General features: G+C 29.6%; 2 protein-coding genes across 4 annotated transcripts in view; one reads left to right on the top strand and one right to left on the bottom strand.

Moving 5' to 3' along the window:
* Nucleotides 1-5,036: 5,036 nt before the first annotated feature.
* Nucleotides 5,037-14,352, top strand: LOC108694179 (protein PFC0760c-like). Of its 3 annotated transcripts, none has more exons than XM_018203503.1 (7): nt 5,037-5,070; nt 5,137-5,245; nt 6,205-6,454; nt 6,524-6,786; nt 6,898-7,002; nt 7,127-7,252; nt 8,642-14,352. In XM_018203503.1, exons 2-7 carry the CDS (start codon nt 5,197-5,199, stop codon nt 14,086-14,088), a joined length of 6,240 nt encoding a protein of 2,079 aa, XP_018058992.1. In that variant the 5' UTR covers nt 5,037-5,070; nt 5,137-5,196; the 3' UTR covers nt 14,089-14,352. The 3 variants fall into 3 exon arrangements, with proteins under 3 accessions (XP_018058992.1, XP_018058990.1, XP_018058991.1); XM_018203501.1 differs by having other exon boundaries at nt 6,109-6,454; XM_018203502.1 differs by lacking the exon at nt 5,037-5,070 and having other exon boundaries at nt 5,097-5,245; nt 6,109-6,454.
* Nucleotides 14,353-14,458: 106 nt separating this feature from the next.
* LOC108694181 (putative RNA exonuclease NEF-sp) overlaps nt 14,459-17,281 on the bottom strand; it is a 4,074-nt gene continuing 1,251 nt past the window's right edge. The window contains exons 4-10 of the mRNA XM_018203506.1: nt 17,000-17,243; nt 16,693-16,891; nt 16,228-16,456; nt 15,810-15,954; nt 15,500-15,750; nt 15,022-15,418; nt 14,459-14,886 (exon numbers count right to left, since the gene is read on the bottom strand). Coding sequence (XP_018058995.1) covers nt 14,593-14,886; nt 15,022-15,418; nt 15,500-15,750; nt 15,810-15,954; nt 16,228-16,456; nt 16,693-16,891; nt 17,000-17,243 — 1,759 coding nt within the window. The 3' untranslated portion in view covers nt 14,459-14,592. The remainder of the gene's footprint in view (nt 14,887-15,021; nt 15,419-15,499; nt 15,751-15,809; nt 15,955-16,227; nt 16,457-16,692; nt 16,892-16,999; nt 17,244-17,281) is intronic.

Below are 17,281 nucleotides of genomic sequence, written 5' to 3'. Positions count from 1 at the left end.
GAACTCACGAAAATAGCTAATGATTGGCTTTCGGAAATGAACTACGACTTCTCTGACTGACCTACCTAATACCCTCGTTAAGCACGCGGTGTTATACTTCTTCTCACATTTAGCAAGAGATGTACTTTTTGATATAATTTGGAGTATTGGCTTTATATTTGTAGAAATTACACTCTACAAAACGGCTGCTGAAAATTATTAATATGCGAAGATGTATCGAGAAAAAAATTATATAAAAAAGAAATAATGGAATTGTACAATATAAGTTAGTGGTACAATTTCAAATATAATATAATTCTGAACAAAATGAAATTTGAATCCAATTTTCAAAGTTGAAAAACTTTGATTTTTCCCTGCTTGATATCCTCCAACATTCTCCACACAATAAAATTAGAGTTACTAAACTTATACCTCGACAATTGGATTATGCTCGTACAGAATTGTACCGTGTTCAAAATCGTATTACTTTACCTACACGAAAAAAAAATTAATTGAGTAGTACAGCAGACCTATATAATAATTTACTACGCGAATTCAACATCGATAACTAAGAAAATTTGATGATTTAATAAATCGCTAATATTATTCAACTGTCAACTTCGCTATTTTAATATAGAAAATTGATTGTCTGTATATTACAACTGTAGATTTGCTGAATCAGTGAAGTTTTCAGTTATGTTTTTTTCCGTGAATTTATTCTTATTTCTTATTCCTTTCATTATGTCTGAGTTCTAGCGCTTTCAAGCATACTCAAGTTTATTTAGCAAAATTATATCAAAATTAATTATATCGGTGGCAAATTTTAATCATCACATAATCAATTATAGACGTCTTAAATCAGATTCTGAAAAATCCGAAAATGACATCGATATGTTACATCCATAGAATGTTATTTATTTCTAATGTCTAATTGCAGAGTAGTATTAATATAATATGTTCTAAGACTAGAATCTCCACGCTTTTAATACTTCAGGTAATTATTTTGATTTTTATTTCTATAATATTGCAAGAATATTATTCTAACAAGATTGAAATATCTTTTTTTTTACAAAATGTTGTAGATATATTCCTGAAACGTTACTTAGACGTTAGAAACGTCATTTAAATTTTAATCACTGAAATCCCAATTAAATGTGAGAAGCGAATCATCTACTAATGGTAATTTTAGAATATCAGATCAATATTAGGTGACTTCAAGACATCTTAAAAAAATGATCTTTTTCTTGTCTAAGAAATGACATCTTACTGTAATCATCATTCATTATTCACCACCACGTCAACTAAAAATTACTATATATAAATAGACTACTATTTAATATAATATAATACTAAATAGATAATCTCTATATGTTATCTTTTGATGTCGATCTGCTACTTGAGAATGAGCAAATGAGATGTAAAAAGTTTTAACATTCTAATAATCAGTTTGAGGATCTTAGATACTTGTTTTTGTCTAACAAAATTATTTTTAGATCTGTATCTAGCTAATTTTTAGATGCTTTAACAATAACTTTCTGTCCGTAATAATATTTATTTGTATACGTAATTATTTTATGTATGTATTTCTTCTATCTCATTTTCTAACTTTTCAAAGGTGATTGACACAAGTCATAATATCGGTAGATTATTATTAAACAGAGAGTTGAAGGCCGGTCACCATAGATCAATTCAACGCAAATTCGCGCGCCATTTTTGGTTGAACAATTGAATCATAGTATCGCAAGTGAATCTGATAATTGGCTAGCACTCACCTTGTGTATCACAAAGATATAAGCAACAGCATAATACCGAACATATTGTCCGATAAAAGCGTTCGCTAAACGAGATACTCCTCGTTGAAAGTCGAGGAGAGACTAATATGAGTCTCGGTTTAACTTACGCATTATCTTTTTCTAATTCTAAGAATTAAACTAAAGATTAAAGTTAATCTACATTGATGAAAATGAACATAAGCCGGTTTCTTCAACTTTTTTAAAAATAATAAATAATTAATATGATTTATTTTCCATAACGTTTGCTCCGATATCCCTAGTTACTCATTATTGCGTAATCATTCCCTCTTCTCGTAATGAACTTGTATAGTACTCCGTGGTGTATCCGCTATGATGCGATAAGGAAGAATGAGATCCAATCCGAGAAGCGGTAAGAGGAGGTCAGAGGACACAACGCTTCCCGAGAAGAAGTTGATAGAGAGAGACATTATCTTCCTAACAACTTGTCGTGACTCATTCATACATAGCATGTATATATGTATACACATTGATCATATGTATACAAATTTAATTTAAATTATTAAAAGATATTGAATAAAATAATAGTTAAAGTGGCATACAGAAGTCAAGCGCGGTAATTCTTGCGCGAATGAAAAACTTTCTATGTATCGTATAATACGAAATTACATTATTTTAACAATTTTATTGTTAATTTTTTTATTTTTTTACATTACGATAACGCAAAAAATTGATTATATATTTTAATTTCTGTTTTGAGTCCTTTTCATATCTTCCAATAGTTTTGTAAGAAATAATCAATAATAGATAAATTACTGTCAATATATACTGTTCGCTTACATTATGCTTGCCGTGTAAAAGGAGATCACATAAAGTGCATAAAAATCTATGTAGATTTGCATATATCGAACATAGTCGAACATAGTAGTGATATTAGTCAAATAATTAATTATATCAATGTGTCATAATCAGTATTTAATGTAATGAATAAAAAAAAACTGAGAAGATGAATATCCAATTTCAAATTTAACTTGATTAACATCAAATCAGAAATTATATTAATAAAAGAATTATGTCCGAACGGAATGTAACATATATTGACTCTAAAGACATTGATAATAATTAAATTTAATACAAAGTTTGAAAATATTATTGTAATATATGTATTATAAATATTAAAATACAACACATATATCAATATATACAGGATATCCTGCAATTTTAAGTACTTTTGTGTAAATAGAACGGAAGTGTAAACTGAATCGAAAAATTTTCTATCATTTTGCAATTTTCGTAACAGTTAATCAAATATTAATTATAAAAATCCTTGAATATTAGTTTTTAATAATTTTTTACTCAAATACTATCAACTTTACAAAAAATCAGCGAGAGACAAAAATTGCTAATTTTCTTCTCATAAAATTCTGAGAACTTTTTCAAAATTTTTTAATATTTCTTTATTTTCTTATGTTAATAAAAATAGTTGTCAATAAAAACATGCAATACTAAAAAGTTAATAAAAAATTCTGAAAAAAATACTTATAGCTCTAATGCCCGTATTCACAGTCAGACTTAAATATCTTCAGATGCTCAGTAGCCAAATAATTTGTAAAATATCTGAAATAATTTGTAAAGCATCTGAAGATGCTTTATAAAACCGTTTTAAGTAATATCTTAAGACACTAATGCGATCCTCTGATTGGTTCGTGACTTCTTAAGACCGATCTTACTTAAGACGATCTTGAATATAAGATCTGATTATGAATACCGATCTCAGGAAGTCTTAAAGCTATAAGGCCTGACTACGAATACGAGTATAAGTTTCATACAACAAAAACGTTCAAATTAAATAGCGATCTAAAAAGGCATTTTTGCAGTCGAACAGGAAAAAAGGAAATCAGTGGCGCCATCCATAAAATTATTTAATATCACATTAGTTGCCGACTGTACATAAAATATACATTTCTATTTCGCCACAATAAGGGGAAGTTCACATTTTGAAAAAGCAGAAAGAGGAAAAGCAATGGCCAATCAGAACTCGCGCTGGTAAGTAGTACAAAAGTAGTAGTAAGTAGTACAAAAAGCCGAAATTGTAGACTACCAACTAGAGTTCTGATTGGCTGCTTTACTGCTTTCCACTTTTCCGTCAAGGTATAAACGTACTCTAATATTATTAGAGGTTTTTTTCTGAAGCCTTGTGTCCTCGGATGAAGAAAGAATTGACCAATCGCAATGGTCATGTGAAAATTGTTTAAATGTGATTTAATTTTTTCTCTTTCCGAGATTTCGAACCGATTTCTAGCATCGTGGACATCGAGTTTTATACTAAGCATACCTCAAGATCATATCCAAAATAGGATTGTAAACCATAAGTAAGAAATTAACCAATCATAGTCATTGTTTTTGTCATATGCAATTATGATTGATCAATTTTTTCCGGCTTACGACTTACAATCCTATTATAGAATAGGGCCTCTATTCTTGAAAAGAAACGTGTACCAAAAACTAGGGAAATATTACTATAATATACGTTTTTTCTATTCTATAGTACATCCTTAATTTTTCGTATACATTTTTTTTCAAGAATAGAGGCCCAGGTTTGATCAATCTACAACTACGATTTACGTTCCATGACTTAATTAACGATCATCTTAGGCTCTAAAAATTTAAGAAGAGACGAATTACTTTGTCTACTGTGTCTAGCAGGCTCAAGTGTTGAGTCCACTAAATACGCCTTTTGGATGCGTTTAGAACGACATCGCTCACTGAGGCTATGGTCAAAGTCTCACTACAAATGCTTTGAAGCATTTGATGGATCAATTAGAAGAAAGAATTTTACAAACTGACCAATTAAAAACGTTTCAAAGCGTTTGCAGCATCGCGTTGACTATATTCTGCGTTTAGTGAGCTTTTTCATTTGATTGATTTATATTTTAGGATCTAATGGAATATACCAATCAGATGAAAGAGTTCATTGAATGTTCAGTAAGTTATTGCGGGATTATCTAAACGTTTTATCGATAATTGTAACTATCGTTAATTAGCGACAATCAATGGCAGGACTATCCTAAAAGGAAGAAGTGGCACTCATTGATTATCATTAGTTAACGATTGCAACAGTTGTCAATAAAATGTTTAGAGAATCTTGCAATTATTCTCGTTATGAATGCACCCTAAGTGCTGTCCCATGGCAGTCGCTAATCTGATTGGTTGTATTACTTTTTCGAAATTCCGACTGTCATGGAGAAGCGCCCGAATTCCGCTATTGATTGTACATCTTTTTATATTCTATCTATGGTCGTCATTGTCCGTTGCTATTCGGATGCCAATATTGCCAATGGTTTGTGAAGTTTAAATATTGGAAGTAGTAACACGTGGTTTTGATAACCTTTCTTCTCTGTTTCAGAATTGTCCTTTCCGTAAGGCATTAGTCTTTTGTCCGATATATGATTAAAGGATCGTGAAGATGTCGCGCTCCGTGAAAGATTCAGACGATGACTATGAGCCAAAACCATGTACGTATTGCTCGATTTCTTTTTATCAGCATGTGCACGAGATAGAGCACCGGTTAATCGTGGCACTCGATGCTAAAAGTTGTGCGATTTTTCGTTGTCAGTGATTGTGTTGTAACGCAAATGTGTCGTAACTTTATCTTTGTTTTTTTGCTCCTTTTGGTCTTAATGTCGTTTTCGAAATTATTGCTGTTCTTGCTAGAATATTTTCGCTGATCCGAGAACCGCATCCGGTTTTTTTTTCTATTAACGGTTTCAATCTATGACCGTTTTTATGTTTATTAATTTAAATGAATTGAGAATGAACTTTTCTAAACTCTATAAATTCATATGTCACATTCTGGGATGCAATAATCTATTGAAAAAAAATCTTTCCTGTTTTTATATGATTACATTTGGTTTTAGCAAGTGTATATATATATATATATATATATATGTGTACATATATATGTGTGTGTTTAAATTTATAAAAACAATAAGATAAAGAACTGTATTTATTTTGATTATCTATATAAGTATATAAATAAATATGTTTATTGTACAATGAAAAGTCAAAATACATTACTCTTCTAATTATGTAAATATGTTAATGTAAAAAATTTTAAACTAAAATTTAAGAATGCACATTATTATCTTTGTTTTATTTCTTTAATTTTAAATTCTCAAACTTTGCTATATTCAGAGAACATACTGTTAACATATTGCTTGTTATTTTATCTTTATTTTACATTTAAATAAAATGTAAAATAAAGATAAAATAATGATAAAATGATACAATAGCTAGCACGCTTCCCATGCAGTTAAATGTCTTTAAGTTTGATTAGCTTAGATATTAGAAATATCCTTTGGTATTTCTTGTGTTGTAGCTATTGGTCGTATGCAGACTCGAATGCTTACTGTACAATCGGTGAATTCTCCATTACGCCGAAGCAGCAGAATAAAACAGAATAAATGTTCGCCAGGTTCTGAAAGTGATAGTAGTATCAGCAGTACTCAAACAACTCGGAGTGCTAGAACACGAACAACAATGGATTCCACTGTCTCAGATACAACGAAGAAGCTACGTACTAGAAAGCATTCCATTTCTTCAGAAATTAGTGAAATTGACATTGATGTCATTTCACAAACACCTGTAAAACGAACTACAAGACAAAGTTTAGGTGCTACAAGTCTTGTTAGCACACCAACTAGAGTTAATACTCGAGCAACCAGGTACTGCTAATGTGTTTATATTTAATAGTACATGTTATATTTCTAACCAATGTTTTGTATAATTATCAGTAAGCGTTTTATGCGTGCTGGTTCCGAGACAAAATCACCATTGCCAGCAACTAGACTTACACGTACAACAAGAGCAAGGTCTATCGATCCAGAATCTTTGACTGAAAATAAGAACCAATCTAGTTCACCAATCAAGACACGTAGGCGAACATCTGTGTTGCCATCGAGTTCTCAGATTAAAGAACAAATTGAACCGAATGATCGTATACTTTATGTACGATTGGATTCTACAATAGTTGAAACTGATGAAATTACAAATTCCGGTAATTTAAAGATATATTAGAAGTAACTACTGTAATACTTATTATATATTATTATAATTGATAAAGATATTTTTCTATAATTTTTATAACAAATTTATTAAATACATTCAGGAAATTCAGATTCTTCGCCAGATAAACAATTACAACGCTTACATCAAATTAAAAGAAAACTTCAAAATGTAGTTAAGGATAAAGTTGAAGAAGATTATAGTCATGGTGAGTAAAAGAGTAGTAATAAGAGTAGTAATAAGAGTAGCAATAGTAAAATTACCAAAATAATGAACTGAAATAAATTGTTTAAAAAAAAATCTATCTTTGTACCTCCCCTTTTTTTTAAAAGAAAATGTAGAGACTTCGATTGATTTGTCAAAATCTGATGAAACACTTCAACTGTCAGAGAAAAAGGATGCAATACAAATCGAGGATATTACTAGAGAAACAGGGAAGAACATAGAGAATACTCTTGGTAAATATAATTAAAAACTGCCTTAAATCTCAGTATTTGAAATTGTTTGACAAATGATACATTTATTATTTTTTATTGTAAATTTATTTAAATTTAATAAACTATATAAATTTATAGCATTTTAAGAGAGTATTATCTAAGATTCAGAAAAACAGGGTAAACAATTTTTTTTTCTTAAAAGACATATGTGCTTTGAGGTTTTTTTGTTTGTTTTTTATTATCTTGTATTTTTATCATCTTGTAAATTTAGATATCTTATTAACTAGTCATCAAATAAACTATTATATTATTATACTAATCAAAAAAATTAAAAATTCACAAAATAGGCGGAATTCGATACCGCAACTGGGATAATTACGATTATCGTCAGCTCTAAACGTAAGAAACCTGAGAATTTTATAATCAAGAAATATGTTTCTATGACCTTTATTAAAATTCCCTGTTAAAATAAATTTATATTAATAAAAACGGACTAATTGAACAAAAATTTCAATTTTTTGACTACATTTTTTAACTTAAATTGTTATAAAAAAGAAAAATTTAAAATATAATTTCCATAAAAATTTATCATAGGTAAAATTTATGCTATTTATTTATAATCTTCAATTCTTGGGCCAATAACAATTCTTTCTTTTATTCCTGTTTCAGCGATTCTTCTAAACTTTGAATTATTTTTACTATTTTCATCATATTAAAGGCATGTTTTTCCAAACAGTCTATTCTAATCCCTTTTGCATATAAATAAATGGCATTCTAATCTTTTATTTTAAGACTTATTTATCTTTTTTATCAATGAGGGCAAGAATGAGTACAAATTAACATACTTTATAGTTATTTCTTAAAATAATTATTTCTATTCTTTATTATTTATTATTTTCTATTCTTTGTTATTTATAACTCCAAAATAATTTTAAGTCCTATATATGGAAATGTTTTAAATTTATATCACTATTTATGAAACTTCAGGAGTCTTCTTTTTATTATAATATTGTTTCCAAAAAATCGCTTATTTGAAAGGAAATTACTAAAAAGATTCTATTGTACTGTAACATCAAATCATCTTTTTACTTACAATTGACTCCAAACCGTTGTAACTGTTGTAACTTAAGCTAATATTTAAAATATTTCAAAATTTTTTTTCAAAAAATATTCTACAAATATTAAAAAATAAAATATGAGAAAAAAATTCGTTTTTTTTTTTTATATCAACAAGTGAATGTTCCTTTAAGAGCCGGTTGTTCTATCTTCGAATAAACTGATAATTTATTTAATAGATAAACAAGGGAGTAAAAGCATAAGAGTAAGAGAATTGAAGTTTATCAAAAGGTGGAACAACTTAGCTCAAATGACGTAAAATAAATAATAATTTATATATGTTTGTGTTTGTAGATAAAGAGCAAAAGAAGTTTGAAGAAACTCCACCATCCGACAAGAGTATAATCGAAGAATTCTCTTCCTATTCTTCTCCAAATCATCGAAATTCCGCAAAAGAAGACACAAAAATTGTTGAAAATCTTTCAGATATAGAAAAATCATTACTCGACATATGTGGATCAAATAAAGAAATGGAGGTTATGCCCGAAAACTTATCAGGTACTTCTCTTGAGGAGGAAAAAAGTAATAAGGAAAATCAAATGCTGAATATTATTAGTGATGTAGCAGAAAAGCTTGTGCAGCCTAAGCCGGCATCTTCTATCAAATCTTTTACTTCATCTTTTATGGGTGAATTATTAAGTGAAAAGGAAACTAAATCTATGAAAAAGGAAGTACACTTAAATAAGAGCCTTCGCTCAAGAGAATCGACAGAAGTTGCAATTAAATATAGTAATCTGTCAGAAGAAACTATTGATAACTCTCAAGAAAAAATGGATATTTCTATAGAATCTAGAAATTCAAGTGCTTCAGATAAAATCATTTTGTTACATGAAAGTATAGAAGTAGTTGATAAAGTTACTAACAAAGATGAAATATCTACTGAAAATATATCTGCTTATAATGAGAATGCAACGGAAATAATTAACGAATTAGAGAAAACTGATACGAAAGAATGTACTATCACAAATAACAAAAATTCTAACAAAAGTGAGTCAAATGAAGTAGATAAAACATCGCGTTTATCTATAAATCTAGTTAAGTCAAAGCAGACAAGTGATAGTAGAGAAAATCTCACTTCTATTCTAATTACGGATGATAACGAAATAAAATTAGTGTTAGAAGAACAAAGTTGTAATGATAACGAAGTTTCGCCAAACGTAGTACACTCTAAACTTGATCAATTAGTAGATTTACAAATATCGTCACCAATTAATAAAACTTCTACTGACTCAGCTACTGTAATAGATAAACAATCAGCTTTAACTCAAGATAAGATAATAGTAATTGATAGTTCTGATTCTATAGAACAAGAAGAGGAAAATTTATTGAAACAAGAAACAGAGTCGATATCCCAATCTTCTATTATTGTCCTGGAGACAAATAATTCCGCAAGTAATGATTCGAATATAGTAATTCAAGATAATCAACTTACTGATGTGATAGAAGCATCTAAAAAATCTACAATGGATATATCATTTGAGAAAACAGTTTCAAAAGATGTTTTATCAGAAAAAGTGAAGTCAAATTTAAAACGGAAAAGTACAGATAATTTGGAGGGAGAAAAGGAAAGTTTACAAATGGAAAGGACTCAAAAGGATCGAGAAAATGTAAATGTCGTTGATGATGTTTCTGATGTCAATGTTGGCATTAATTTATTCCAAGATATTCCCGCTGACAAATGGAAGGAGAAAGACGATGTTAAAACAGATTCAGTACAGTCTACCTCCCAATTAGTGGAAGAGGTGGAAAAAGAAAATGAAGCTGAATACGATCTTATCTTGGTGGACAAACAAGCATGGTTGGCAGCTGAAACCATAAAAGCGGCAAAAGAAGCAGAATCTTTTGAATACGATTCCGATGACACTGTATTATTAAAGAGTCGGTTAGATTCGCTCACGTCACAACCGAATTATGATATTGAACAATTAGCTACCGTAGATGAAGAACTTACATTGGATATTGATGCTAATGAAAAAAACGAAAAACAAATAAAAAAACGAAAATCAAGAACTAAAAAGAGACTTGTATCCGAAATAGATGAAGATATTTCTAGATATACAGAAGATGAGAATTTAATTCCTGTTGATAAATCTTTAAATGAATCCAAAATAGCTTTAAATCGAACTAATGACCAATCCAGATTAAATAAATCAGAACAGTCAGAAAAAACAAAAAGACGATCTTCCAAAACAAATAATGAATTAGAGAAAGAAATTGAAGATGATGCCAATGAATTAAATAGAAGTTCGCTAATAAGTAAGAACAATATATCTTTACAAAAATCGACAGGAAAAAGAATATCATTAAACAAATCTTCGAAAGATATATCTATGCAAAATATTTCTCCAAATAAATCTCAAACAGATAATTCAGAGAAAGAACTTGATGACACAACTGCAAGTACTAGGAAAAAATTATATAAGAAAAAACGTTCTTTGGAACAATCATGTAATGAAGATGCAGATGATAATGCAATCGAATCTGAAAAGAAGAATGTAGCAACTGAAGATTGCAGTAAAAAGCATGAAAATACATCCTTAAATCATTCTACGGATCAGGAATCAGAGTCAATAGATACTAGGAAAATAGTACATTTGAACGAAAGTGACGATAGTGACATAGATGTAAGCATAGTAGCTATGGATCTTGGATCTAAAACTTCTATGATAGCAAATATGGGATCGGATAGCGAATGTGAAATTCCAAGGTACCTATTTACAAAAGCAAACAGCGGAAGTAATACTGATGATAGTAACGGCTATTCTGATAGCCTCAACAGAGAATATAATTTGGATGGATTGGAACTTAAGTTTTCTGATGATGATGTAGCTGCTGATGAATGTAGGGATTCAGAAGTAGAATTTTCAGATTCTGATGATAATGGTTCAGATCTTGAAGATTTTATAGTTGATGACATTGAAATAGAAAATGATGACGAAGAAGATAGTGATACTGAAGCAGAAAATGAGGAAGAAGAAAATGATGAAGATAATGATATTGAAACAGAAAATGATGAAGAAGATAATAACATTGAATCAGAAAATGACGAAAAAGATAATGACACTGAAGAAGAAAATGCTGAAGAAGATAATGACATTGAAGCAGAAAATGATGACAAAGAAGATAATGAAGATGATAACGCTGTACAAAAAGAAAAAATGGAAGATGAAAAAGAGAAAGCGAATTTTAACATGGAATTAAATATCGAAAATAAAGACAATGAAGATATACAGAAAAAAGATATAGCAGACAAAGACACAAATCAAAATAAATTCATCGAAATGGAAGCTGTTACTTTATACGCCAGTACCTCTCATAAACTGCCAAAGATTCATGAAAATAATAACAAATCTATCGAACATATTTCACCTTGTAGAAGTGAGACAGAAACAAAACATAAAAATGACATAAAAATGAAGAAATCTAATATGAAGAAAAATGAAAAATCTATTTTACAAGATTCATCAAATTCAGACTTGTCGATTAAGAAGAAGAAGAAAAAGAAATCCCCTGTGAAGGAAAATGAAACTATTCCATTAGATATGTGTAACATAATCTCTTCATCACATAAAAGTATATTGGATCCACAATGTCCAAAAGATAGAGCTGAACAACACTTGAGTGAAAAATTAAATGAATTTAAATCAACATTTGCAAAATTGTCGGAATCACACGCGTTAATGGAATTTAGTACCCCAGATCTTAACAGTAAAAAATTAGAATTTGATAAAACATTTGAAAGAATTCCGGAAAATAAAGCTAATAAATCAAACAATACGATTAACACAACACAAAATATTTCAGTTAAGGATAAATCAAAGAAGGATCTTACATTAAATAAAGACAGTTCAAAAAAATTCAAAGATGCAAGTAAAAAAAAGATATCAAGCGATCTTTCGCTTTTATCTGACTTATTGAAAAAGGTAGAAGGATTGACAAATCCTCTGAAATCACCTAAGATAGCGTCACGTAAAACAATGAATATAGATATCGAAACACCAAGATTAAAATATCTTAGAAAAGAGAAGTTAAACGAAAGTGCGCCAACTAAATTAGAATATAGTACAGAAACTAATTCATTACAGAAACAATTATCTGCAAAAAAGGATACTACACAAATAAGAATAAAAGAGAAAAATAAAGATAAAATACATGATTTGATAATACCGTCTAATGACGATGTCATACAATGTAGTCAAAAGAAACAGAAAAAACGTAAGAGACAAGACTCAGCAAATAAAAATATAAGCGATGAAGTTTTGTCTGAAAACGTAACAGAATTAAATGTTCCTAAAAAGAAGAAGCTTAAGCTAATTCCATTAACTGTTGTAGAGGATAATATCCACAAAGATATATGTGAGACTAATAAGAAAAAGAAGAAAAAAGATAAATTAAAGGAAAATATCACTGGTAAAGCTAAAAACGCTATAGAATTAAATGTTTCTAAAAAGAAGAAGCCTGTCAAGCTTACTCAATTACCTACAGTAGAGGACAATACTCTTGAAGATATATCATTACTTCATAATGAGAAAAAGCTAAAACAATCGATATTAATGAAATATATCATCCGTGAAGTTTGGTCTAAAGATATAACAAAATTGAGACCAAAAAAGAAGGAATATGATAAATTTACCCAATTACCCGTTGTAGAAGACAATATTCGTGAAGATGTAAGTCAGATTAATGAGAGAAAAAAGAAAAAGAAAAAACAAGATACATCAAAGGAAAATGTAATCGATAAATCTTTATCTACAGATGTTATAGAAATAAAGATACCTAAAAAGAAGAAACGTGCCAAGCTTGCTCAATTATCTATCGTAGAGGATGCTATCGAAGAGGCATGTCAAATCGATAAGATTAAGAAGAAAAAGAAACAAATTAATATAGTTGAAGAGAATACAAATGTAAACAAAGATATGCTTCGAAATATTCGCGAGAATAAAACAGAATTACTACAGCATAAGAAGAAAAATAAAGTCATTAATAGTTTAGAATTGGATTTACTTACAGATAAACAAGAACAGCAAGTAAAAAAGAAAATTAAACGACAAGAGACAGTGGAAAGTATTGAAACTTTGCAAACAGAGAAGAAAAAGAAGAAGAAGAAGAAGAAGAAGAAGGAAGAGGAGGATACTTTACTAATACAAATTCCAGTTTCAAAAAAGTCTGAGAAAATTTTGCCTAGTAAATCACGACTACAAAAAACTGCATTAGGTATGAGTAAATTGAAAAATGTAGCCTATAACACTAAGGAATTAGATGAAACTGATGCAAAGGTGTGTACTGAAGAATCGAGATCCAAGAAGAAACGCAATCGAAGTGAAGATGTCGAAAATGCGATCTGTATGAATATTCCTAGGAAATCAAAGAAAGAAATTAAAGAGAAAAAATTTTTACTGCCTTCAAGCGGTCTGAAACGACTTGCGGATGATGTGATCGAAAATCTTGCGGATGTGCCAACGAAAGCGAAAAAAAGACAGAAAACTTCGCGAGATAAGGAAAAAATGGTATCAACAACGACGGGTAAAGTAAAAGTGATGACCACTGATCGCGATAACACATTAAATACTCCTGATTGCACCACGCAATTTCATGTAGTAAATTTGCAGAAGACTAAAAAACAGCCATTGAAAGGAGCTGCCGCTGCAGTTTCGTTTAGGGAACGTATGCTTACTAGAAATAACAGAGAACCAATGTCGTCCTATTTGATGTTTTGCGAGAAAATGAGTCATCCTAAATAATAGATTTTTTAATATGTATTAAATGTATGTTATTTTTAGATTTTACTGTCCGAATGTGTGTATTTCTTTAATATTTTCTGAATTTAAAAGTTAACAAAACTTGTACAAGTTATTGTGTTTATAATTTTGATTTTTATTATTTGACACATTTCTCGAAAACAATTCTATATCGGATTTATTAGGGGAATAATTGTATCTTTTAGTTTTTTGTTTATCATTGCACATTTACTGTATATTTCTATATGTAATAAAACTGTTCCATTTATTGAAATTTATAAAGTAAGAAACCTAATTCCAAGATGCATCATAGAAATAAGTATGTCACAAAAATAATTCTAAATAAGTAGATTACAAAATATATTTCTATTAACAAAAATTTATACAAGTGTGTGTTATTTATCTAAACTGATACAGCCAGATAGGTTCTTTTGATACTGTATCGAATATTAACGAAATTAATTTTTTTCACGCATAGTTCTCAAGATAATATAATAATTCCATTTCTCAAGCTCTTATGACGATGTCCGACGATATCTCCGTTTTAATATTTAAAAAACAAGAACCGTTCGCAGTATTATTTTGTCCACTGAATATCACGCATGCAAGACTGTTTATTGCGCTATATTGCCAAACTTTGTGAATCCATTTATTTACAGTGCGAAACGTTTCTTCTAGCTGTTCATCTTTCAATTGTTCTTCATTAAGCTTTACGTGGCATAATACAAAAGCATGCTCCATCGCTATTTCTGAAGTTCGCTCTACAGCATGTTTATTGTTTTCTGCTATCACAAGACGTACCTACGATCATCGATAATCAATATTAAATTAATGAACAAATTTCATCTTGTGTTTTTCAATTTGTTTTAATTTCTTGATAGATATAAACGTTCGTTTAAATCAGAAACGTTTAATATATTGTAGATGCATACTAACTTGATCATCCTTTGCGAAACTTTCATCATCCATGACATTGAGAGAAGAGTTCGTTAAATACTTGGAATATTCGGATATCACTTCATCATTGCCCACGATAGCGGCAGTAGTGCCTTTATTTTTCGTTATATGACTGAATATTGACGTGGCATATTTCTTTATTTCTGTTTTTTGTAATTCTCGCTTTGTTTCGTTATTAGTCTCCATTTTCAAGATTCTCATACTACGATCACCAAGCAACACAGCGTCCCCGTAATTCACACTGTTCGCTAATTTTAACTTTACCAATTTCATAGAAGCCTTCGAGTCTTCTGTTGAGCAATGTCCAGCTTTATCGTCTTGAATATTCTCTCCGAGAAACTCGCGCGCCAAGATCTGTAATTTCGTTTTCCTATACCTGTGTTAAATAAGAGAACATTAAGTGAAATGCACCTATATTCTGTTCTAAATTCTATCGATATTTGTTATTTTATAATACCTATCTCCAGTGAGATTAAATATTACAGAAGTGTCAATGATATAGGGATGCATCATTTTTAATGTATGCAAATCAGAATTCAAACTTTGTCCTACAAGAATTGCGTTTGGAGGAAGTAACGTCCTTATTCTCTGCTGAACATCGTGCAATGTAATCGTGACATCATCTAACATATTCTCAGTAATACCGCTGTACCGAGTCAGGTAGTCCGTTATTACATTCTCAGGTTTTACTAAGCTGTCGTAAATTACCTATAATCAATTTGCATGTTTTTATCGTCTAAGACACAAATATATAATACTGTACTTACATTCATATCCTCATCTACAATACTTATTCTAGTGAGTTCAAGAATGTTGCTTGTTGTTAAGCACATTTCACAATCTAAGCCAAACATTGGTGATGTTGATGTAGCCTCTTCATAAACATCTTTTGTTAATATATACGAACCGTATCTACAATTATATTAATTCGTTAATTTTATATTTGCAAAAATATAATTAACATCCGTCCCTATTGGAAAAATTTTGCCAAAAATTCACTAAAAGTTTAGTAAAAATTTCAACATAGTTTAAATAAATATGAAAACAAAATTATATTTTTTACACAGCAAACATATGGATGGTTCCTAAATTAATTTTTACAACTTTTCTGAGCAAAATTATTCTCAATGAAATTTCAGTACTTTTAAAAAAATTTTCAAAAAAAATAGAACAGTAAAACCTTGCCTTTCTGCTAATGTTCCTTTCAATGGTACAGGATAATTTTCTTCCACCATTTGCCATAACGATAAAAGCAACTTTGTTCTACAGAATTTATCAGTTGGTGGTAAATTTTCGTTCAAGTTTTTTGTAGAAAACTTTACATCGTTTTTTATTGAATGCATTGGAAAAACACTTCTTAGCAGTTTTATGACATTTCCATTTGTTTGCAGAGCAGTTTCTAAGGAGCCATATTCTAGAAATGAAAAATTGTCTTTCATTATCATTAAAATATATATTTTTATCAATATTAGAAATTAATATGTTATAGAATTTTATTGCTACATATTTTATTGTTACATATATGTTATATGTTATATGAATTTTATATGTTCTCACTAATATTCAACTAGAACATTTTATATAGATAGATTTAAATATTCATTTTAATGAGAAATGTGATTAGATGTATTTTACTCTTGTATAACATACGTTTAATTAGTTTATCGCTTTGTGTTCCTGTTAAAGGAACAGCTGCAAGCTCTTCTGTTATAGATGCACCATAGACAGCTGGCGTTATCACCTCTAAACGATGTTTTAAGTTATATACTATGTGTGGAAACATGCTCTCATAAGCCATAAAATGATACGAAGACAACCCTTCAAGTACGATGACTACAGTATGGCTTATCTTTTTGGAGAAAATTATTCACTTAGAATTATTAAATATTTTGAATTAAACTCTATCTCTAAAATACAGTATTGCTTGAAAGTTTCATGTTATATTGGCCAAGATTACTTTGTTATACTTCTCAAGTTTACACCATCTCGCTGGTAAGTAAGGAGAATGGTGTCCAAGTAGTGAATACAACAGCAGATGTTGTATATCGCTAAGAAATATTGGTATCCTCTTTCCCAAGTTTCCGACATCCAGAGTAGCGTTCTCGCCAACTGCTTTGAGAGTGAGTCTTGGAATTGCTTGAAGCCTTTTCTTGCGTTTTCTAAGTTCTTCCTTCAAGCTTGCATATTGACTATCACTTAATCTGTACATACATACGTACGTGTGTGTATGAGCATATGT

The sequence above is a fragment of the Atta colombica genome, unplaced genomic scaffold, assembly GCF_001594045.1.
Source record: "Atta colombica isolate Treedump-2 unplaced genomic scaffold, Acol1.0 scaffold116, whole genome shotgun sequence".
Classification (NCBI taxonomy): domain Eukaryota; kingdom Metazoa; phylum Arthropoda; class Insecta; order Hymenoptera; family Formicidae; genus Atta; species Atta colombica.
Note: the sequence above shows the minus strand (reverse complement) of the source record. Positions and strands in the feature narration are given on the sequence as shown.

Excerpts from the sequence above, each read along its gene's own strand:
- LOC108694179 (XM_018203501.1), top strand. The coding sequence starts at position 5,197 with ATGTCGCGCTCCGTGAAAGATTCAGACGATGACTATGAGCCAAAACCA. Across the intron at positions 7,003-7,126 it reads TGAAGAAGATTATAGTCATG|AAAATGTAGAGACTTCGATT; the intron begins GTGAGTAAAAGA and ends TTTTTTTAAAAG. Across the intron at positions 7,253-8,641 it reads GAACATAGAGAATACTCTTG|ATAAAGAGCAAAAGAAGTTT; the intron begins GTAAATATAATT and ends TTGTGTTTGTAG.